Source organism: Phragmites australis, chromosome 17 (genome assembly GCF_958298935.1).
Source record: "Phragmites australis chromosome 17, lpPhrAust1.1, whole genome shotgun sequence".
NCBI lineage: Eukaryota > Viridiplantae > Streptophyta > Magnoliopsida > Poales > Poaceae > Phragmites > Phragmites australis.
The window spans coordinates 1,528,936-1,553,248 of NC_084937.1; the positions used below are offsets into that span (position 1 = coordinate 1,528,936).

General features: G+C 42.8%; 2 protein-coding genes and 1 pseudogene across 10 annotated transcripts; 2 read left to right on the forward strand and 1 right to left on the reverse strand.

Annotated features, from left to right (window-relative positions):
* Positions 1–1,579: 1,579 nt before the first annotated feature.
* LOC133896695 (CAX-interacting protein 4-like) lies at positions 1,580–3,208 on the forward strand (annotated as a pseudogene).
* A 2,351-nt stretch (positions 3,209–5,559) lies between these two features.
* On the reverse strand, positions 5,560–12,091 carry LOC133897126 (DNA repair protein RAD51 homolog 4). 8 transcript variants are annotated; one of them, XM_062337698.1, is made up of 9 exons: positions 11,953–12,091; positions 10,046–10,149; positions 9,799–9,880; positions 9,546–9,680; positions 9,235–9,351; positions 9,067–9,157; positions 8,588–8,658; positions 7,063–7,212; positions 5,560–6,168 (listed from the first exon to the last, which is right to left on the reverse strand). In XM_062337698.1, exons 1-9 carry the CDS (start codon positions 12,013–12,015, stop codon positions 6,130–6,132), a joined length of 852 nt encoding a protein of 283 aa, XP_062193682.1. In that variant the 5' UTR covers positions 12,016–12,091; the 3' UTR covers positions 5,560–6,129. The 8 variants fall into 8 exon arrangements, with proteins under 8 accessions (XP_062193682.1, XP_062193684.1, XP_062193685.1 ...); XM_062337700.1 differs by lacking the exon at positions 11,953–12,091 and adding an exon at positions 11,434–11,549; XM_062337701.1 differs by lacking the exon at positions 11,953–12,091 and adding an exon at positions 11,144–11,427.
* Positions 12,092–12,110: 19 nt separating this feature from the next.
* Positions 12,111–23,909, forward strand: LOC133897128 (uncharacterized). 2 transcript variants are annotated; one of them, XM_062337707.1, is made up of 3 exons: positions 12,111–12,247; positions 13,155–13,448; positions 23,290–23,909. In XM_062337707.1, the coding sequence occupies exons 2-3, from the start codon at positions 13,197–13,199 to the stop codon at positions 23,575–23,577; spliced, it is 540 nt and encodes a 179-aa protein (XP_062193691.1). In that variant the 5' UTR covers positions 12,111–12,247; positions 13,155–13,196; the 3' UTR covers positions 23,578–23,909. The 2 variants fall into 2 exon arrangements, with proteins under 2 accessions (XP_062193691.1, XP_062193692.1); XM_062337708.1 differs by having other exon boundaries at positions 12,133–12,247; positions 13,159–13,448.
* The last annotated feature ends 404 nt before the right edge of the window (positions 23,910–24,313 follow it).

Sequence of the window (24,313 nt, forward strand, 5' to 3'; positions counted from 1 at the left end):
ACAAAACTTTGTAATATTCTATTCTTTACGAAAAAAATATGAACAATGAGGAACGAATTCACCTTGTGTGTATCCGAGAGAGCCATAGGCTTATCACCCTGTATACTCGTCATGTAATATTTTTCAGCTATAAATGTGCCCATACCTAACTTTATTAGGGTATTTCACCCATAGGTAAACATGTAATCGAGTTAAATTGCCATCCCAAGCTCTGGGTCACAAAGGCTAAGAAGCCCTTAGCTCCTCTTTGAGGCACACATTGTGCACACCCTTATATTCCAAAGGTGCCATTTGGTATGGTTTCAGATCTTGAATTTCTTTAAGCTAGTCATATTTAGTTCTAAGAAATGTAGGATCTAAGATTGTGGCTGGATTGGATGTATTTGGTTGAGTTATCTGGTTTTATTTTAATAAAAATTAAATGCTTAAACCACTTTATTTTATTATATGAACTTCAAATCCAGCATGGGTCTTGTATAAAGACGTACAAATAGGACATGCTTATTGAACCACCCCGTGACCTAGCACTGTAGGCACTTGTCAAAATTTCTATACTCCAGAATACCTTGTTTCCCAGTAGGGAAAAAGGTGAATATACACAAGAAAAGATAAACTCAGATCCACACAATGATACCTGCAGAGAAAAAAGTTTTTAAGAAAACTAGAAGGTTTGACGAAGCGAGGAAGAGCGGATCAAAGGAGCAATGTACGAACACGGACCTTGCTGAACTAGAACCACTTGTAGTAGGGTGGGTTGAAGATGCCCTCGACCTCAGACTTGCCCTTGGCGGGGAAGGGCATGTCAGCAAAGATGAGGTCAAGCCCTCCCCACCTGTTTCTGCATGATATCAATACTGATGGATTGGACCGTGACTGCTTCCACCTCTCCACCTCGTCACCCAAGCTTCCCATCAGGAGGAAATCAGGAGCAAGCAGCCTCGAGGATCGGATGAGGCAATGGGTGCGCTTGTGCTCTGCACGAATCAAGTCGCTGCTGGTCGACGAAGGGACAGGGGCTGTGGGTGGCACCAAGGAGAAATGAGAAGGGAATCATAACATGGGGCCTAGGGCAAGGGGGATTAAGGATTGGAGTTGGACTATTGGACTGGGCCCACCTTTCAAAGAAATAGACTAGTAGATGAGTACAGATATGCTTTATCTATATCCATACCTGTACCCTATATATCCATTAGGTAATGTTTTTTTTGCCACAAATGTGCCAAATTTGGACTATATCTAACTCTATTAGGGTATTTTATCCATAGGTAAACAGGTAATCGAGTTAAATTAGCATCCCAAGCTCCGGTTAAAGAAGCCCTTAGCTCCTTTTTGAGGCCCACATTGTGCACGTCTTTATATTTCAAAGGGCCGTTTGATATGGATACTGATATTGGTTTTTTAGTTAGTCATATCTAGTTTTAAAAATTTAGATCTAAAACTGTGAATGAATTAGAGTTATTTGATTGAGTCACTTGATTTTATTTTAGATAAAAATTAAATATTTAAGTTATTTTATTTTATTATATGAATTTAAAATTTAGCATGGATATCGGATGGAACCTGGCAAATGACGCCAAAATCGAGCCCTTTCTTTTTTGTCTCGTTCCCCAAAATCGAGCCGGATCCTCCTCCCCGCTAAACCCTAACCCTAACCTCCCCCGGCGAGCGAATATGCCGGCGACGGCGGGCCGCGTTCGCATGCCGGCGAACAACCGCGTGCACAGCAGCGCGGCGCTGCAGACGCATGGCATCTGGCAGAGCGCCATCGGCTACGACCCCTACGCCCCCGAGAACAACAAGCAGCAGCGCCCCCTCCTCCTCCGTCTCCGCCAATGCCGCCGCCGCCAACGATGCCAACAGCGCCCCCGCCCCTGCCTCCGCCGGCTCCGGCGGCGACAACGCCTACACCAGCTTCCAGGGCCTCCTCGCGCTCGCCCGCATCACCGGCTCCAACTCCGACGAGACCCGCGGTGCCTGCAAGAAGTGCGGCCGCGTCGGGCACCTCACCTTCCAGTGCCGCAACTTCCTCTCGGTCAAGGGCCTCGACCTGGACGACGCCGACGCCCAGGCGGCGGCCCAGGCCGCAGCACAGGCCAAGTTCGACGAGATCAAGAAGAAGACTACTGCCAGCGGAGACATAGATGAGGATTCCGAGGAGGACAGCGATTCCTCCGATTCGGACATCGACCCCGAGCTGGAGAAGATAATTGCTGAGCGGGAGCGTGCCAGGAATGGGGGAAAGAGGTCCAGGGAGGAAGAGAAGAAGACAAGCCGTCATAGGAGCAGCAGCAGGCGAGGATCAAAGAAAACAAGGAGCAGAAAGAGTGATAGTGAGGGTGAAGAGGAGGAAGACAGAAGAGGCAGGGACAAGAAGAAGAGGGGCAGTAGGTCGAAGAAGCATGAAAGATCAGACGATGATAGCAGTGACAGTGACTCCGACAGGAAGAGGCATAGGAAGAGCACGAAGGATAGGAAGAGGCGTAGGAGCCACCACAAGAGCGATGGCTCGTCAGATGATGAGGATGTGTCTGGAGGTGAAGAGAGGAGGCATTGATGCCACCGTAAGAGGCGGCATCACCGGAGGGATTCATCTGATAGTGGCAGTGAGTCTGCAGATGACAAGAAGCGATCCAGCAGACGGAGGAGGCACCGCAGGCCAGAAAGTAGTGGGTCGGATGAGGATGATCGACATGGTCATGGGGGGGGGGGGGTGGCAAAGCGGTCTGGGGATAAGAGCAGGGAGCATAAGAGGAGCTAAAGAGGAGTACTGAATCGGTAATTCCCCACAATGATGCTATTGAATCCATCTTTCCAGCAGCCAGTCCTTTATTATCTGCCTTATCATTGTTTGCTACATTTGAAGCATGATGCTTCGTATGTATAACGTACTGGTGTATTACTGTGCGTCTGTCTCAACTATGAATATACTATTGCGAGCATGATTTGATAACTAACCAGGATTTTTTTTAAAATGGAAGTATTCAGTTGGCTTTCTCCCTAGATGATATTGCAAGAGATGATTAACATTAGACCATTGCCATACAGTGATGGTGCCAGGAAAGCAGCCAATTTCATCAAGATGAACATTGTAAAAAAGGGAGTAGGCTCTTTAGTAACTGCAGATATTCTGAGAATAAAATGTCTTTGGTGTGATGGCTTATATGGGTTCTAGATATGATTTTCCATGTTGGGTATTTCCTTTATATGAAAACTGATGCAATGCAGTACATTGGTGCTAAGCTGTGCTTTGGCGTTATTTCTGAAATGTTGAATAGTCACTTATTCAGCTTGTGGTACGGTTATTTTGTCCTTCTTGGGACAAGATTTTGAGACGGCAATTTGTCTTTACACTTTTACCCATCTGTTGCTGATTATGCTTTTGAGCAGCCTGGTAATCAAATTGGTATTGGGGGTTTAAGAGTAAATTTATGTTCTGTATGATTGATCTATGCATTGACTAAGATCGATGAGAATATGTTGGAGGATGCTTGTGTGACATGAGCACGAGCTTTGTTAGGATTTTCTATGTCCAGGCTTTCCAAAGTTGAATGGTGAATGCTCTTGATATTACTGAGTTTGTCATTCGTATGGATGAATTTCTGAAACTGAAGTAGTAATTACTCTTATCTGGAAATCAACTTGGCAGCATATTAAAGCACTTCATGCTATATTTCCTCTTGCTGCCCCAACCCCAAAATTTCGGCACCAAGAACTGTCTTACTATATTACATGGTTCAGAAAACCTGATCTCCCTGACCAGAGTTCTGCTCCATTTTTTTTTATTACTGAAACACATTGTTTGACAGCACTATTTTTAAATTACATGCTAGAATGCAAAGTTTAGGTGGATGTATTTCAGACTGCCAGAAACAATTCACAGCTTCAGTTACTGGATGTCCAGATCGAACCATGAAGTTTTGCTTTGTTCTGAAGTTACACTTGTTAAGGTGTTGAAAAAAAAAACCGATGTGAAAAGGTGAGAAGCTGGCTGGATATCAACTTATCTGTAGCTTGGGTTACTGGTTAGGATATATACCTTTGGAATGTGTTGAAGGTTTAATAAGAAAGATGGCCTTTTTTTTTAAAAAAAAACTCACATTTTATTGTTTGGCATCAATTAGTCAAGGTTCAACATCATATGCCTCTCTTGCTTAGCTGAAGCTCATGTTGTTTAGTTTATTTGGTTGGTGTTATTGGTGCATCATGTTTTTCATATGTCATTGTAACTCTGGAATGTATCATGCATTCATGCTCCAAATGGATGCTATGTTTGGGAGACATTTTTTTCATCTATCTCTTTGTAGTTAACATAATATGCTGTTATATTTCCCACATTGCCTGAAACTTTTATTTAAGTACAATGCAGGCTATTGCTACAAATACCAGCGCAGTAGTAGTTGCATATGTTCGCTCTATTGCCGTCTTCTCTGACTGTATTATTCCCATAGTCCCTGTTTGACAGAGCTTGACTCCAAGATTCATCTAGAGTTCGAAAGTTAAAATTAAGTGATGTCAACCTTTAGTTTTAGTCTAAAATGCGAAAAAGATGGCTCACTCAAATATCCACACTCTATTCATAGCTCCAGCTCCAAGAATTTGTTAGGAATTAGTTCTAAGAATTCTTAAAGACAGAGCTTTGTCAAAAAAGGTCCTTAGTAGTTGCATCAGGCGCATAAACCTTTGCACTGTATTCAGAGATTCATGCAGGATCTGGAGTTTGAAAGTTAAAATAAAGTAGTAAAAGCTATTATTTTTAGTCCAAAATGTGAACATAATGACTCACTCAAATATCTACAGTCTATCTATAGCTTTAGCTCTAAGATTACAAAGCTCCAAGAATTAGCTTCAAAAATTCTTAGGGGGCTTGGAGCTCCCTAAATTCTTAGGAGTGAAGCCTTGCCAAATAGGCTCTTAGTAGTTGCTGTCGGACGTGCGCCTTTGCACCGTATTTTGCAAGCAGGACAGGGTCAGGCCCCTCGACCTTCTCTTTCTTCCTTTCAAATACTTAGCTTATTGTAAAAGTGAAAAAAGACAAATATATTTATTGATAATGTTTTTTTTTTTTTGCATTTGTTCAGTTATCTGTGAAATTTGTTAGAAGCAGAGCTTTGCTGGTATATAGCATGTTTGGAAGCAAAATGAAATGTGTGCTTGCTATGCAATTGTTTTAGTGAAAATTGTTCAGGACTTGATTCAAGAATATTGCAGTGATGAACTTATGCCTTATAGTGTTCCTTTGTGAACTTATTGATAATGGTCTCTCGCTCTCCCGTCTACCGACCCCCTGTCGAGAAAGCATGACCATGCGTCCATGCCTTGCTCCTGGATACAGTCGAGCCTCTTCCCAACATAGGATATAGCCTGACTTCAGATTAATGCAAAAAATAATGTCTCTTTTGGAGCAACTGCTTGTTATGTGATTTCTCTACACATTTACACGCGGGGATGGCAATCAAAACATAGAAAATCTTTTGTCTCGCGCTGCAGCAATATCTTCACAACATGGGATGAAGATTTCTGACTTCGACCTCTCAAGGAAATGGTACCGACAGTGCAATGTGGCCCATGAAATGAGGGTACATACTATTCTCTCTCTCTATTGGGCACCCTTTGTGCCATTGTCAGGCGCAAACCTTGCTCTATTTATTTTACCACCCCATAAGCAAATTGAAGATCAAAAGCCTCAGTAAAACTAACGTATGATAATACTAAACAAGCCCTATTAAACTTGAAAAAAATACAGTGGTTTCATCCACTCCTTATAAATCTAGCTAATTCAATTTGTTTATTGTTTGGCAATCAAGCTTCTCCTCAAGATAATGTTGTGTTTGGCCCACCAATCATGTAATGTAGCACACTGTACTTAATGTGTTGTAGAAGTGGAGTCAGGCTACCATATGTCCAGCAGCTTCAGTACAAGTTAACAGGAAGCCAAACACATTCGACTGAGGGAACAAATCATATACTTTCTCCATATACACAAGCTGCTCCAAGCCTGATGGAACATAAAACACCATGTAAAAAAAGTAGTCATTGTGGGTGAAGTTGTATGGCTTGAACTACCAATGGTCCATTAATCCTTGACTCCTCACTGATTCTCATCTTCTCTGTAACGCCATGTTGCTGAGATCAGCTGGGTACCACAAATTTCATAGGACGGCCAGAAGCCTGCAGTGAAGTAACAAGGTCAGCAAACGAAGAACAAACACTGTAAGCATCCCCCCTCCAAATGTCATGCAAATATATTTTGCTATCCACATTTGGATGGGAATGACATCGTTTGGCAACAAAGCTAGGCATTATCTTTTGTCATAACTTGTTGAACAGCAAAAGGAGAAAACCACTGACATCCTTTTATTCCAAATATGTAGACTACCCGTTGCTGCTACATTATGATGCAACGGCAAAACTCGCAAGGGTATGGGCATGGATGATCAATGAAGTTGATTATCATCCTTGTTGATAGTACCCTAAGAAGCAGCTTGCTCACAGAAGGAAGGAAAAACAACAGATGGGAGCACCTATGACCAGGAAAAGATGGAACCATAATTTCTTCATGAAAGATACCTTTTATACTAAAAAATTCCATGATTGGGCATAATGATGAGATATTCCGAATTGCAGTCCACTGAACTAGTTATGCAGACAGATTCACCTAATCACTCTTTTCTTTAACTTTTTGGGGAATCATGTGTAACTAAAAGAGTCTATTACCAGTAAAAAAAATGAGTCTATTACTGCATGCTGGTTTCACATAGCTCTTGTTTCTTTAAAAAAATGCATTTGGCACCTGCCTACTGCTGTTGCTGTGCAGCATAAATCAGAAACCGGACAGAAAAAAAAAGAATTAAAGATGCTCCCAAAGACATAGACATATAATACACTCGCATAGCGTATAGGTATGTAATGCTTAAAATTACATCATGAAGATTTCTCTGTTTAACAAAATGGTACTACTTGTTTATATCAATTATTATCCAAGCCATTTCTACAGTGTCAACAAACAAATACTGCTGTGGCAATGAATGCTAAAAGTATAAACCAAATTTTCAAAGAAAATACCATTAGTGTGTGCTTCAGCACAGTTGCTGTGCATATATTACTCCCATGATCACGGAATATCACCAGGCGGACATGTGGAACAGCTTTCCAGCTCTCACCAAGAGCAGGCTTGAGAGCTCCATTGCCAGCAGAAACCATATGATTGGTTACCTGGACTAAATGCAACGGACTAAATCAATGAATCAATTTAAGAGCCTTTCTGTTTCAGATTTGGCAGTGCTCGCCAAAAATATTATAAGGCACACATTTCAAACATTCTATAAGATCTTAGGTCATACCAATTGTAAAATCAATTGTTTAAGCACAGTTTGTGAATGCCTACAGGAAACCAAGCAGTAACATAAATGTCCATTTCAAATGTTAGAAAAGTCGGTAATTGGTATTTGTAAGTCACCCACCAAATAGTGATACGTCCTAAACAGAAGATTATACTTTGCTAAGGAGGGCAAACGTTGTTTGTACATCCCGTTAACCTGCTTTTAGATCATCGGTCCATTTTAATAGAAGGGAAATCAATTATAATGAATCGAGAAGACTGAAGAGCATAAATCTTTACACTTGTCCATTCTTGGAGCCTTCCGACGGTTACCAATCAAATACTAAGAGCTAATTGATATCTTGTTCAGATCAGGAAAAGAGAGTAGCAAAACAGAGCAATATTGCCACATAATTTTTCATGGGTTGACTCCAAAGTACATTAGCAAAGGACACCTATGAAATCATGTCCTTTTTGGACGCATTAAATCTGGGTGTTAGGTCAAGTTGAGCTGTTTAAGAAATGAAAGGCAGCTATGTACTTTTCGAAACAGACCAAGGACCACCATTTTGTGGTTTCATGCATAAACAGTATGAGAACCCAAGGAAAAGAAGATAAATATTTTCTTGTTTGCTATATGAAATGTTGAGCATTATGAGAAATTGCTTTGCTTAGGAAATTCCGTTTATGTCAAATCATTTATTGAAAGTTCGAAACTAACATGCAGCAGGAGAACTTCAAAATTAGATTACAAAGTTTGCTCAAAATCAAAAGGTGAGATTTCCCTTCATTCTCTTCTTTATTTGAGTATTGCTTCAAAAAAAAATAAAAATAAATCAAATAAGATTACATAATCTTCAGCATTCAAATTCAGGTGCTACACTATTCAGCATCATTTTCAAGATAATCACTGCAATATTGTTCCCGATTTTCTCCAAGCATGTAAATAGTACTATAGAAAAATTTGCATAGTTTGCACAACGAATTAGATAAAGAAGTTGGATACATACATTAGCTCCATGATCAGAATGATATTTTTAAAAACGAGAATACCTAAGAGGAATAGGTATCTTTGCATTAATAAGAAGAAAGACACCCAAATTTGAGCCAGAGACGAGTTGAATCTAGGTGGTGGGTGTGTGCACCAACTGAGCTAGGTCAGTTCCTAAGTATGATATTTTAGAAAGATAGATCAAAATATGCTCATTCCAAAGCATACAATTAGCATTCCACAAATGTTTACCAAAAACTAGAGTTCAACAAAATTACCAGAACTGATAGATTATGCTCATCTGCTAACTTCTTTAGAATCATTGCCATTGATATCATCATCGACCGCCCTGTTAGTTTATTAATACAGGTTCTGAGACAAGAAATGAAAGTTACACTTCAAGAATTAATGACACCCCCTCTTAGGTAGCAATTATCCCAGCAAATATTGGTTTTAGGAACTTAAATCAGTAAGGGAAATTCAATTTATGACCAGCTCAAATTATAAATGTACAGCTGCATCATAGCTATTTTCCTTTAAGTTTATAACTGAATTAAGCTATCTCGTACAAGTAGCTCAGTAAACCAATTTGATTTAGTTCCTACCTCACAGAATCATAGATATTTTGTCTCAACTTCTAAACATTACTGCTTAAAGTCCAATTTACTTGTTGTATAGCTGGATTGCTAAACTGCAACTTATGCCATGCCAAAAAAAAAAAAAAAGAACACAAATTGTAGACAGGCTATGCAAGTACCTTGTAGATACTTGCCTCCAATGATGGGAGCAAGTAAAGATGATATTGAGTCAATGATAAGCAAGCATACCTTGCTACCAACATTGTTTACCTATTAAGCATTTGCCATGTGAGAGAAGTATTCGAGATGAAATCTGAAATAATATGGAAGACTTCTTTCATACTTACCTTGTCATTCAGCAGAGAGAGTTCAAGTCGATGTAATACTTCAAACAAAGCAAATATATCAAACACGGATTCACAGATGATGCTGCTCATGGCCCTCTTAAGCCTCACATGTCTTGGCTGCAAGTCAAAACCTAATAACTATAGATCATAAGCTGTATATACAGCACATGGTGAAGCTGCTGCTAGGGTAAACTAACTGCAGCAATAAATGTCCAACATGATGTACTTACACCATATGAATTGAAATAATTATAATAACTTGCTAAATGACAGAAGGAAAGAGCAGGATAGAAATATGGATGATTGCCTACCTCTTGGACCAAAGAGATGGGAAGTTCATCAGTTATGTTAGCAATGCGACTAGGAGAGAACGAGTTACTAGTATCCAAGTACATAACGGCGCCCATATGCCTGGCTGCAACGTATGAAGCAGAATGTAGACAGACCTGCAGTTGATGTACATGGAGTGATGAAATAAACAACAGCACACTTATGATTTAGTCTATACACCTTCCAAGCCAACCATGTCAAGAGGTAAGAATATGAAATATCTTGAATTTTCACCTGTGTTTTACCAGAAGATGATGGTCCAGTGATCTCTGTTACCTGACCTTGACGCAACCCACCTCCAAGAAGTGTGTCAATGCTGGCAATTGAATGGTCAAATAAATTATAATAGTGCCCACCAAACTAAAGCAATACAATATTGTTGTGTGTTGATCAAAAGGTCATCCAGACTAGGATCTAAAAAAGGTCAATAAGAGACGAAGTCTGAAAAGAGAGCGCAAGATTACGTTCAAGATAGGATTACCCTTCAAGTCCAGTAGGGAGGAAATGCTTGTTTTCAGTGACGTCCTTGAGCAAGTCCATCCCGTTCCAAAATCGCCCGCACTGATCTTTCATCATCTCTTTCTCCTGCATGTATCATCTCATCTTAAAGTTTAAGCTTCAACTAGTCTATCCAGGACAAATATCATGAATAGAAACAAAATCAGATGAGGCACACAACCCTAATGAGTATATGCCATAGCCTTTGTTGGCTGGCAATGGCAATCGCTGCATTACGTCGTTGCTACTGTTGTAAATAATAATGCGATAATGAGAGCATGGATATCATCCCACATATAAAAATACAAAAACATAACATTAAGAAACCACTGCACATGACCTTGGAAATAAATGACAACAACTCATAATCAAGAATTTCGGACGACATGTGTACAGCAAGAACTGGACAGTAGGTATATAAAAGTGCTCTCAGGAAATGAATAACAATTGGTCCCAGGACAATCAAGGTCCTGTCCCCTATTGTTCTATTGAGTACACCATCGACTAGACAGTTTATAAAGTTCTCATCTAGTTATTAGAACCTAGACAGAGCCCTAAAAAACAAACAATATCATCATATACAGTGCTGCTCCTGTACCAAATCAGAGAGCACAGATTATGAACAGAACTAGCAATTTGCTGCCAAGACAAAGATAAAGACTGAACAACATGATTCTAAACAAGTACTGACCGTAGCTAAAAGATGAATCAACTTCTTTGTCCATAATCAAATATAGTACGCAACCTCTGAACTAACAACAACACACAATTCAGGGATCAAAACATAACAGGTAGCCCACTGGAGAGCCAACACAAGAAATGTATCTCGGCATACAATAACATACCAAGGTGTACTACTAACGAGTATCTCCAGGGCTACTAGATATGTCAAACAACTAGAGAGATCACAGGTCTAAACTATTGTACTTATAAACATGCCCAATCTCAGTGTATCAATTCATCCTCGAGCAAAAAGAATTTGTACCAATATTGTCTAGAACAGAAGAGGGGAAATACTCAGAAAGAGATTTGCTAAAAAACACAGATGATCAAGGCAAGGCACGACTCTCTAGTCGCTGACCCAGAAATCTAATCACTCGCCGTTGCCACCGGCGAGAAGGAGAACGGAGATACATAGCGTCAACCACACTGCCATTGCAAATGCGAGTGAGCCTCGGCACACACAGCTCCGACCAACACAAGGGCTCCTCCACCCAATCCGTTGCAGCGTCGAATCACCAAAGCCATAGCCTGAGCTCCACTCGGGTCCAATTTAGGAGGCGTTCCCCAAAACTGAAAGAGGGATCAGTGAGAAACCAAGAAGATGGGAGGGGTTTTCCAAATCAGCTCACAAGGAAGGAGCTGGCCTACATATAGTCGCAGCAGTGCCTTGTAGCACCCCACGAACCCCCGAAGGGATCGGAGATGCGGTTACACCGCTGCCGTCGCCAAACGGCCGTCACCCGCTCTCTCTTCCCTGCTCTCTCATTTTCCATCGCCTAACCCTAGCCGAACCGATCCCCCATCTTGTATCCACCGCCGCATGGGCTCGGACCACGCCAAAGCCAATGGGCCAGCCGGTCCAGTCAAGAAAAGGACCAAGAAAACATTAAAATTCATATATTTCTCAACAACTACAACCTCTCAATGTGATTTGCGATGAATGTTACGTTAGTAAAGCTGTCAATGTTGGGTTGTCGATATTCAGGAGAAGGCCAATCACCTCAAAACCCTAACCATCGGTTCTTCTCCCCAAAATTTTTAAGTGAGTCGATACCCAAAAAGACGACGAATTGGCCGACTCAATTAACTGCTAAATTGCTCCAATTGGTAGCCCTAAAACAATGGAGAAGAGGAAGAAGAAGAAGGCAATGGAGGAGGAATGCGGACCTCGTGGTCGGCTAGTGCGCAGTGGCGCTTGAGGCCGCAGCCGGAGATGCCGGCCGCCGCCATGGCCGCCACCGAGCAGCTGCAGGTGTCAGCTGCACACACCGCCCACTTGGGTTGGGCTATAACATGAGCCGCGCGTCCCTGTGGTCTGAGATGGGCTTCTTTTTGTCGTCCGGCCCAGTCCAAAGTTAGGGCTCACCCGACGGCCGCCAGTCACCAGAGCGGCGGCGCAATCGGAGCGCGAGCCCCGTGGGACGGCCGCTGCGGCGTCTGGGCGAGGCACAGCGTGCTCGAGGTGAGAAATTTCTTCATCTTCGCATGCTCGGATCTCCTGCTCGTCTAGAGCCCTGTACCGCCATACCTGTGCCGATGTGTATATGAGCCATTGAAGCTAGCTGCCACAGAAGCCAGCTAGGGTTGTGGTTTCTGCTGTGGATTGCTACTGTTTGGCCCGGTGGATGCATGGATGGATGGGCTAAAATATGTTACTATGTGGATAGATTCGTCATCTTCGCATGCGCGGTTCTCATTGTCTGTATGCCAGAAGAACAGTTAATTCACTGCTTGCAACCTCAAGGCTAACTCCAATATGTCGCTACAATTACTTCAATTCTTGCAATTAGGGGTCTTCCATCTTCTTCTGGTGGCCTATGTTTATTGTTTTTGGAAAGATTTATAACTTGCTGCGATTTCATTAGAGAGCACAGCAGGGAGCATGTCCTGAATTTAGATACCACTTGCTATTCACTCGAAGAACAAAGGAAGAAATGCTATACCTGTTTTCCTCTATTTGATCACCTTTTGTCCATCCTCTGAAATTACTAGTTCATTATTATTTTACTAGTACCATCTGCAGATTGTGTTACTTAAAACTTTGCTCACTTCAACTTTTTTTCAATTATTTCTAACATTGAATATTAAATTTCTTGTGACAATAATATAATTATTGCTTTTACATGCAATTTCAAACTTCAAGTTTTTCTATGCTTAGCTCAGTACATGACATCATGCCCTCCTGGCAAACATTATTGTGCTATTTCGTTGCCCAGTGTGTGTGTGTTCCATCTGATATTTTGTGTAAGCCCAAAAGGAACTAGAAATTTCAACCTGCATAGTATGTACTTGAAGTTTGAATTTGTCCAGACTCCATGGAAAACCCAACATTCATATCCATTGTCGCTTGGGTATGTCATTATGTGTAGGCAGCTTGAAAGACAAGAACTCAAGAAGTGTTCAATCCTACAATGTCAGCTCCCAACAGAGATAGCAACATGCAGCAGCTAGTCCCTATAGCACCACCAGGAAAGGCTTCTGGTAGTGACAGTGGGAAGGAGCTGGTTGTGGTGGATGCTGCGGGAAAGAGCTCAGGAGTAAAGCTGCGAGAGGATGAGGAGGATCTGGAAGTGAAGCTCAGGCGCATCATGGAGAATGTCCCTGTTCGTGTCAGTAACACCTCTGGATCCTCTGCTGGATCTGGCTCTGGTGATTTCCACCAGGTACTCTCCCTCTCTCCCTCCCTGTATGTGTGTGCGTGCACCAGTGTGGACTTTCTGTTTTTGAAAGGAAGGAAGTGTGGACTTTCTGTTAAAATGACTGTCCGATTGATGCAATGTTTTCCCTTGCTCCTTTGATTTCGAGGGTTACAATAACCTCCCTTTGCTTTATTGTGGCCACAATGAGATTATCTGTCAATTAACACGTGAAAGATAGATTGTATTGCTTGGAAAAATTCTTTTATTAGTTTTTCCTGAAAATTCTTTTGAACATGAATAAACTAATTAAAAAATTTCAAATAGGACTTCAATTTTTGGCGAACAATTTAGCATTAAAGACTTTCAGTAGTTATTGTAATTTTAGCTTATGCTGTTGGGAAGTTGAAGGAAAACAAGTTACAACAAGAACACTTAGAAACAGAAACCCGCCACACGCATGAAGAAAAAACGACCTAAAAAGACTCTAACAAACAAAAAGACATAGGAGGCCACTAGCTCCTGCTGCACACCACAAATCACCTTTCATAGACACTGCTCTTATGACCAAATTAATATTTGGAGAAACATTATTGAAAACACAGTCATTGTGGTGCTTCCATAGCTCCCAAGCTACAAGAATTACTAGGGAATTGAAACCTTTCCGTAGAAGCTTGGCAACCATCTTGTACGCACCCATCCACCATTCAGAGAACACCAAATCCGTGAGGAGGGGCGCCACAGCCTGCAGACCAAACTTTTGAAGGGAGGTGTGCCACACCTGCCGCGCAAACACACAATTGACCAACAAATGCTGAACGGATTCAATGTCTTGGTCACAAAGTGGACATGAAGTAGGATGAGGCAAGCCTCTCTTGGCCAGACGATCGGCTGTCCAACATCTGTTTTGAATAGCAAGCTAGAGGAAGAATTTGCACCGAAGAGGAGCCCAGGACTTCCAGATAAGCTTCCACAGAGCAAAACAACTAGAACTGATAAAGAAAGAATTATATGCCGATTTACTCGAGTAGATCCCCGACACCTCAAACCTCTAGAAATGCTGATCAGTCAGTCCATGCTGAAAAACGACCGGAACCAAAAAGCTCCCAAAGCTGGAGATATTCCACCAAAGCTTGTACAAAGAGAGCTCCTTTAATATCAGACACCCACTGGCTTTGATTCAAGGCTTGACAAATGGTTCTCTGATTGAACACACGCCGAGAGACCAGTAAGGATAGATTAGGAGCCAAATCCAAAATGGATCTGCCCTGCAGCCATATGTTCGTCCAGAACAAGGTGTTTGAACTGTCACCAACCACTGTCTCAATGGCAATATCAAAAAGAGCTGATGCAGTACGCGGAACCTGAACCTTGAAACCAACCCAAGGTCTAGAAGGCACCGTCTTTCGCAGCCACAACCATCTGATGCGAAGGGCCCAACCAAAGGTGGGCAGGTCCGGAATCCCTAAACCACCATACTAGGTTGGCCGGCACACACGCTTCTAGGAAACCAAACAATTACCTCTATTAACCTTTTCTTGATCCTTCCACAGAAATCCCCTTCTTCTTTTGTCAATGGCTTTGAGAACCCATTTAGGAAGGTCCAAAGCAATCATATGATATATCGGAGTTGTGGAAAGAACAACCCGAACCATAACAAGCCTTCCTGCACGATTCATCAAACCAGCTTTCCATCCAGGCAGATGATCCACCACTTTTCAATCAAAGGTAGCAACTCAGCTTTTGAGGGTTTCCTAACCGAAAGAGGGAGACCTAAGTAAGTGCATGGGAAATTTCTAACCTCACAAGACAGCTGCCCTGATGATTGTCAAATCTTCCTCCTGATAGCGGATAGGAGTCACATAACACATGGAAATGTTAGTCCGAAGGCCTGATGCTTCACCAAATATATCCAACAATTGCTTGATCAAGACAATATCAGTAGTAGTGGACGAAGAAATAACATGACATCATCAGTGTAAAGAGAGACCCGATAATGCTGTCCCAGAGCTGCAACAGGTTGCAAAAGACCCACCATGCAGGCTCTATTAATCAGCGAATTCAGCACGTCCATTATTAATATGAAAAGCATAGGCGATAAGGGATCGCCTTGCCTAAGCCCGCGCCGGTGGAAAATGGTGTCGCCCGGTTCTCCATTCAATAAAACCCGAGTGGAAGCAGTGGACAACAAACAACACAAAAGATTGCACCAACGAAGGCTAAAACCTAAACTCCGGAGTACCTCCAATAGAAAAGACCAAGAGACCGAATTGAACACCTTTGAAATGCCCAGCTTGAGGAGAATATGTAGCTCATTACGCTTATGAAGGCATCTTGCTAATTGTTGCACAAGAAGGAAATTATTTTGAATACACTGGCCACGGACGAAAGCGCTTTGATTGGAAGAAACCATGGAAGGAAGCCTAGAGCTATGCGATTTGCCAGAACCTTTGCAACCAGCTTTGCAAAGCTATGAATGAGGCTAATAGGATGATACTCTTTGATTTGCATCGGATTGGATTTCTTGGGCAAAAGGGTGATAAAGGCAATGTTCAGAAGCTGAAATTTGGAGAAATGTCCCTGTTGCACCTCAAGCAAAGCCCTCATCACATCATTTTTGATAATATGCCAACAAGATTTATGAAAGTGCCCTGTAAAACCATCTAGACCTGGAGCTTTTTCTTGAGCCAGTTCTTTAATAGTTTCCCATACTTCATCTTCAGTAAAGAGATCATTCGAAGGACTTAAATCATAATAACGTAAATGGAAGGCCTGGAGATTAAGAGAAAAACTCCTCTGTCTGGCTTCACCCAGAAGTCTGGAGTAGAAGTCAAAAACCACCGAATGCTTATCATCTTGCATAGAAACAACTTGATCATCAACATGCAATTTAGCAATAAAGTTTTTCCTCTTTCTGAACCTAGCCTGCAGGTGAAATAATGAGGTGTTTGCATCACCATCCTTGAGATAAAGAACCCGGGAGCGCAAACGAGCAATTGTTCTCTCAAGAGAGGCCAAACCAAGGCAAAGATGCTTCAACCTCCGGCGCAACGAATTTTCCTCCGGCGAGAGTTGACGAGAATCTCCAGCAATCTCAAGGCGATGGATGATTTTCTTTGCCACCGCAAGTTGTATCTTAATATTACCGATCCTCTTTTGACTCCAACTTTGCAGCTCCCTGCTGAGACGCCTCAGCTTAGTGAAAATTTTCTCCACCGGACAAACATCTGCAATAGGAGGGTCCCAACTACACTGCACAATCTCCTGAAAGCCCTAAAACTTGGGCCAAAAGCTCTCAAAAATGAAGGGATGTTTGACACGGGTATTGATCTTCAACCCAAGCAAAAGTGGACAATGATCAGAGAGCACAGAAGCCGAACTTTGCAGTATAGAATCTGGAAACATCTCCCAATCCACGGAACAGAAGGCAGTCGAGTCTCACCAACGTAGGAGAGACCCGCTCATTAGACCAAGTAAATTTGCGGCCCAAGAGAGGAATTTCTTGCAAGTCTAAATCATTGATCAAACACCGAAAACGACCCATCATAGCATGGTTTAAATTAGAATTGTTCTTGTCGGCTGCTTGGTAAACAAGGTTAAAATCCCCAACCACAAGCCAAGGGCCAGCGCAAAGAGCGTGAATGTCACGTAGCTCTTGCAAGAAAGCCAGTTTTGCAGCATCTTCCTTAGGGCCATATACCCCGGTGAACCACCAATTTTGACCATCATCCCCGGCGCAATGGATAGACACCGAGAAAGAATCAACACGGGTTCTTTGAACCCGACAGATAGCACTCTTCCAAGCAATCAGGATACCTCCCCTTGTACCATCAGCTAGCAAAAACAAATTGATCGAAATCCGAGGAGAGCGATACGAGAAGAATACGGCGAGACATCAAAGCGACCTTAGTTTCTTGAAGACACACAATATCGGCCTTGGAAGAGAGCACCACTTCACGAACAAAACTACACCTAGCAACCATATTAAGGCCTCGAGCATTCCAAAACAAAATGGTAGACGGGTTCATAGGAAAAAACCAAACACAACGACCAAAAAACAAAACAACCAGCTGCTGGCCTCCTAACTTAAAGACAGTAAGTTGTCAGCCGAGCAAACCTGGTCATCACCATCAGTTTTCATGTCATCTATTTCCAAGCAGGGCATTAACCGGCTTGGAAATAGATGAGATGAAAGCCCGAGAGTCTGCAACAGTAGGAGTGCGCGACGAGGTGGGAAGAATGTCCTCCCCCGTAGGAACAATCAAAACTGGCCAACAACAATGCCTTGAATAAACCAACAAAGGTTTGCCATGGGTAGCACCGCCATTCTTGACTGAAGGACCGGTCATTGGTGGAATAGCATTACACTCGATGGACGCGCCAGAGGATACTGGATCAGAGTTCAAAACCACCGTCGACGGCTCAGGAGTAACAGAAATAGAGGACGGCCCAACACCAAGATCCTGACCAAGCCCAACCGAAAGGTCCAAAGCATCCGCAGGAGGCCCATCCGGGATTAACACAGAGGGCGGCGACAAGGGGCCAGGCGAACCAGCAGGATCAGCCTCGGGCGGCACGCATAACGGTCCATCCCCTGAGACTGAAGGGGACAAAATCTTGAGGGAGACTGTGTCAATCGATCCGTCACCAAAGCGACAATCATTCCCCAAAGAAGCCTGAGCGGCCCCTTGAACGTTCACCCGCGGCGGCCCAGTGACATGGGACATCAAGTGACCCATATGTTCCGCGGCCAACTGCATGGATGCCACGTGGCTGCATCCGGGGGGAGCGAGCCCCAGCCTGGATTTCACACCGGGCCATGAGGAGGATAGCTGCTATGACGACCGGCGTTGGCGGGCCGATCCAAACCAGACGAAGACCCTGGCGAGGAACGTTGTCGACGACGACGGCCATTCTCAGCATCATTGCCATCCGGGTGAGGGGCGACAGGTATGGATGAACGGGGTCAAAACCCACATCATTCAAGACTGAAATGTTGATGGGATAAACCAAGGCCCTTTTCAATGGCAGTTCTTCAGGGACCTCCGCTAGCGTTGGCTCGATGATGACAAGATCCCTGGACGAAGGGAACACATCAGGCCGAGAGCACCAAGCCGAGAGGCGGAAGGAGGAGAGATCCGACCGGTTCATTGTGGATGGATGAAGCCTCTGAATCCAGCAAGAATGGATTAAGGAAATGTTCCATGACAGCAAGATCCCAGGTGTGAGCTGGAATGCCACGGCTCAAGTTCGACGAGGACTGGCATGGACATAGCAGTTGCATGAGCTTGACGGGACCATCTCTTAATGAGCAACCGGAAAAAAGGAGTGCGGATTGGAAGCCCATTGTTGATGACACGATCTGCAGATGCCTCATCCGGGAGAAGGAGGAAATCCTCCGGCGCTGAATGATGGATGACCAGGGAGGAAGCATCCAGATTGAACTTGGCAGCGATCTCAGAGATGACCTGATCTGGAGAGACATCCAGCCTGTAGCCAATTACCGAGATGAGAACTGCTCTCCGCAGCTCATCTTTCGCACGCGTGATACTCACTGAACGGTCCAAAATGCAGCGACCACCAGGGAGGTGATCCACCGCCACTGAGGAAGAAGAAGCAGACGCTGCGGATGTCGATGGGGAGCCATGAGCGGTTGGGGCATCACCCCTAGAAGGAGGTGGGCTTGGGGCAGCATTGCGTGAAGGTGAACGTCTCCTGCGCAGACGTCGATGAGAGTGTCTGCCGTCACCCCAGCAGAGCCAGAGCCCGCCATCAAACTGCCGTCGGAATGAGGTGCCAGCGACGTGAATGCCGGGGAGGACAAACGACACCAAACCAAAAAAAGATGCTTTAAACTTGCTTTTATATCCAAATATAGGAAATAACTAAATGCTTCTGTTCCACTGAAGCTTAAATGTTCTAAGAATAACTCATGTTGTATTTAACTGTAATTCTGAATGGATGCATCGTATTTTGGAAAGTTTGTTGATAATGTAAGATCTTGCGAAAATAATATGCCAAAATGGGAGGCCTTGCTGTTCAGAACTAGCTGCATATGTATGTGGTTAAAATGGCACTGATTATCTGTTTGATCTGTGTCTTTCAAAAGAAAGGCTGTGATGATTCTTGAATCACAGTAGATATTTTATTGGTCCACAGTGCCAAAATGTACTTATAAAACAATATAGCTAATATTACAGCTAAATGAACAATGTATGGTCTGTTAATTCTTGTTAACATGGTTGGTATAGTATGACTGGAATATCAAGTATATCCATGGAATGCAAACCTGCTATTTATGTTGCAAGTGATTTTGATTGAGCCTGTAATGTCAGCGTTATTCAACATGAAAACCTTGGCATGTTCCCTATGTTACTGTACCCATTGGTTAGTAGCTACTATTATTGCAGTTAGGTCGTTGAGATTAGATGAGTAGTAAGAGAGCATATGATCTGTTGTGCAACCTCGTAGTTCATAAATTGTTCCTTGCATTGTTGACAAACATTGAAGGACAATTGTTAATTATGACATAAAAGGTCTTCTTTTATTGAAGTGAAATTCCAAGTATTATAGTACAAATTTGTTATACTTTCTCTAATCTATGATATAAGTCGTTTAGGACATTAACACAGTCTACAAGGTGAACGTTGACTAGCAAACTCTATAATTCAAACAAAAAGAATTACATATTATGAAGATATTTTTCATGATGGATCTAGTAACATCAATCTTATGTTACCAATCTATGTGGTTTTTTATATACTAATGGTCAAAGCTAAAAAAGCTTGACCAACAAGAATCCTAAAAATGACTTATATTTCTGGTTAGAGGGAGTATGTGCAAAAAATACTCGAGGGGCAGAGGTATGTTGTAACTTGTAAGTCAGGAAAAATAGGGTGAAAAGAGGTCAACCCTTTCCTGTTTAAATTATTCATTCTGGCATTTTTTCCGCTTCAGAACTGGAAAATAAATTGCTGTTTGATGCTCACATTCTGGAATAGGCTTTTATTGTAGGTTCAAACCCCATTAGCTGGGACCTTTTACCTTTTCTGATGGATGTTGAATAATGTTATTGTTATATTTGCCTCTGCTTTTAAAAGCATATGTATGTTCATATTTGCATGTGTTGTGTGCTTGGAATCACAGAGGGTAATCATGAAGAATAGGAGGACGAGGACCAAGGTCCCTGCACTTGGTTGGTGCAGCGGTATCAGTGGCAAGCGTGTGGCTGGAAGAGAGAGAGAGAGAGAGAGAGAGAGAGAGAGGGTAGATGATAGAATTTGTGTTTCTCAAGCAAATGAGTGATGACTGCTTGGCTTATATGCCACCCTAACCGTGGCAACTAACCGGTTCCCCTATGCAATCAAGTGGTAACATTAATATTATGAAGTCAATGACCATATCTTACTTGACTTGGTATATCTACCGTGGTGTTGTCTCTTAGCCTCCACATAAGCTCAGGGACCACTTAAGAGGTGATCCCTCCAATGGGTTGTATCTTAACTTGTCTTTATGTATCTCCACATGATCTTTAAGTTGTCTCTTAAGTTATCTCTACCCGACCCCACAAATCGCTAAGAGGTAACATATATTATCTCTTCTTGGTCTCTCTCCGATTTTGCTGATATGGCAAAGCTAAGGTGGTACAATTGTACATTCCCTCAAGACCCTGCGAACAGGCAGCATGCTGCTCTGACCCCACATGAAAGCATGGGAGTTATCTAGTACTGCTCATTTATGAGATAGCCAATTATTCGTTAGGTGAAAATTTTGGTTGCTACTCTAATAAATGGCTGTATGGTAATGATATGTTTATGATTTCAGATTCTAATGTAAAAAAAAGTATGTTGTAGCTGTTGCCACCAAAACTAGGATGCAAACAGCCAGTGAGAAATAATATGGTAAATAGATGTTTCATAGGCCCGCGTCCACGCCGATAAAGCCCTGAGAAGATGCAAGGAGCACTGATCAATGAGGGGATGAGGGTAACTCGACCCATGGGTTTATGGACCACACCACAGCAAAAGTTCTTCCATGGCAGAAGCAGATTTATGGATTACTGCATAAAATTTAGGGCCCGTTTCAGTAGGGATCTAGATTCTTCCAAAAACATTTTGATTTCGGATTCTCCCTAGAAACGTTTCTCAGGTGAATTAGAATCACCTCTGGAAATCTTTTTGCTAGCTGGTTGGATTCAGTTTCTCGAAAGAGAGGATGGTGGTGCAATTGACCAATTTACCCTTGTCCTGATTTGCTTTTTTTTTTCCAGTGAGTATTTCATGGCTACTAGTAATTTTAACATGTAGAGCATTTCAATAGAGAACCAACAAAACTGGTTTCATAATGTTTGGAATTATATTCTTTTGCTATGCATAAAGTGTCTCGGCCGATTTAATGGTGTAACAATAATCCTATTTCGCTTTTTCCTGGATTAAACTGAATACTAAACACTAACATTTTTGCACCAGAGGAAACTTAGCCATAGAGATGAAAGTGGGCCAGGCCCTGTTGACCCAGGTCAACTTGACCTTGGGCCATAGCTGTACAGCAGCATACAGCCATGGATGGCACTTTGCGATGCTCGCCGGTGATGGACGGTGCAGCTGTTTGGCCGGGGAAGATAGCATCCAACTCGCGGAGGGGAATCCGTTTGAGGGATAGCTAGCTAATGGCGCTGGTTGGAGCATGGCCGACGGTTGCCCACTAAGCTCAGCGACTGTGCCTAGAGAACCGGTTGGCGGCGGTGGGGCGGGCTCGGGGGGAGGAGGGCGAGGCTCGGCGATGGCGGCGGCGCCGGCTCGGGGAGAGGAGGACAAGGCTTAGCGGCGCGGGTTCAGGGGGAGGAGGGCAGGGCGCGGCAGCGATAGCTTTGCCCGTGGCTGGGGGACATGTTCGGAACGAAGGAATCGGTCCGCCTATGAAACTGCTCTGAGGCCGTTTCACGCCCTCAATACAAGAGCTTGAATCGATTCGGTCCCTTCTGACTGAGAAAGGATCCGCAAACGGGCGTTTGTAACCAATTCTCTCGAATCGGCCGAGAATCAGATCTGATTGTAGCAAACAAACGGACCCTTAATCAGACTGAGTTATTTCTGGTGTTATTTTGATCAGTATAAGCGTATGGAATGGCATCTAATATATTGATAATATTCTTCAGACGGTGATCGTAATTATATAATTTTTTTAGAAGTGTCACCTGGTGTAATACATTTTTAAAGATTCTAAGTGTGACATACTGACTGTTCTCAAAGAAAAAAGGGTGACACAGTAAAACCCTTGCATATTCAACTATCATGAATAAGAATTTTTGTCCGAAATCTATGTCATGAGCTCCCCTCAAGTCGTTGGTTTAAATTGCAACAATTTAAGTGTAAATTGTTGAACTCATATCACTGGATACTGTGAGATAAGAGTGTATTAACTCAAATCAAAATGGTTCAAGGCCTATTCTGCTGCTTGTGTTCACCAGAGTTTACATTTCATATATTCTTTTCACCTAACACTTTGTAGAGTCTGAAAATCATGACTTGTTTATCTGGTTCTTCCGATTCCAGCATTCTTTGGACAGAATAAACTTTATTTTTCTTTAGGGGATTCTTAGGGTATTCCCTACCCCTATGTCAAGTTTCGGGACATGTCAGAGGGACATGGGATTGGCAAATCCTGAAACTTCGGGCGCAGCATGTCCTTACAATTCCTTTGCTTTTCATGTATTTTCAACCATAAGCCATCGTATTTTTTGAATTTTGTATATGAGTCTAGATCCAGATTTCTGCAATTTTGCAAATCATGCAATCAGTGATTTGAGACTCGAGAACTTGTTTGGAAAAGATCAATGTTTTAACTGCAAGCATTCTTCTTTTTACAGTATCGGCAAATGAGGAGGAGAGAGCAGGACCGGCTATCACGAATGGATGCTGACTACCAAAAGAGGAAAGAGATGGCTGAGTTCGAACTACGGAGGGAGGAAAGGCTGAAAGCAGCTGAGGAGCGTACGGCCAAGAAGCGCCTGAAACGCCAAAAGAGGAAGCAACGGAAGAAGAGAACTACAACAGGTAATGGTGGTGAAGAATCTAACAGAGCGGAGTCCTCAGATGATGATGAGGGTTACGATGACGATGACAAGTCTAAGCAAGGACACATCAGTTGCATTTGAAGATGTTTTTAGAACCCAGACCACCGTTCATTGGACATAGCAGTAATAGAGCTTCTTGATAAGGAACTCTTTGAGTTCCTCCCCGGTTGGCCGTGGGCAATGAACTAATGTCTGGGACGCCCGTTGTAATAGGCTGAGTCGGGTCCTCTGCTGCCTTGAAACATTTTAAGGTATCTGTCATAGGAGGTAACATTTTGAGCATAGATAGAGAGCATTAGTTTCCTGTTACATTGTGTTCCTCGTTCTGACAGTTGCCTGTATGTCTTTTTCGCTCCATGAACATCAAGAGAGACAAGTGTGGTATACTATTTGCTACATGACATTTGCTGGTCTCCTGCGTGTTCTGGAGGCAAGTGTGGTATACCATTTTCCAAAAGCTTGCTGCAGGCATTAACTTCACAGCTGGTGGTATCGAGTGATTAAAAAGGTCAACAAGCAACTTCTTAATTCACTCATAATTCTAGTTGCTTGGGAGGTTTAGAAGTATCGTAATGAGTATGTCTTTAACGGTGCTGTATCTAGTGTAGATGTTGTGGTGAGGAAAGTGGATAAGGAAGGAGCCATGTGGTGTGCGGCCGGGAGCTCTGGATGTTATGGTCGGGGTAGTTTTTTAATCCTTCTTGTATGTCGGTGATTAAAACCGGTGTTGTACTTTGTTCTCTTCTTTAGTGAAATAAAACTTAGCTCTCCTGTATTTTTGAGGAAAAAAACATCAAGAGAGACGAACTCGATCATC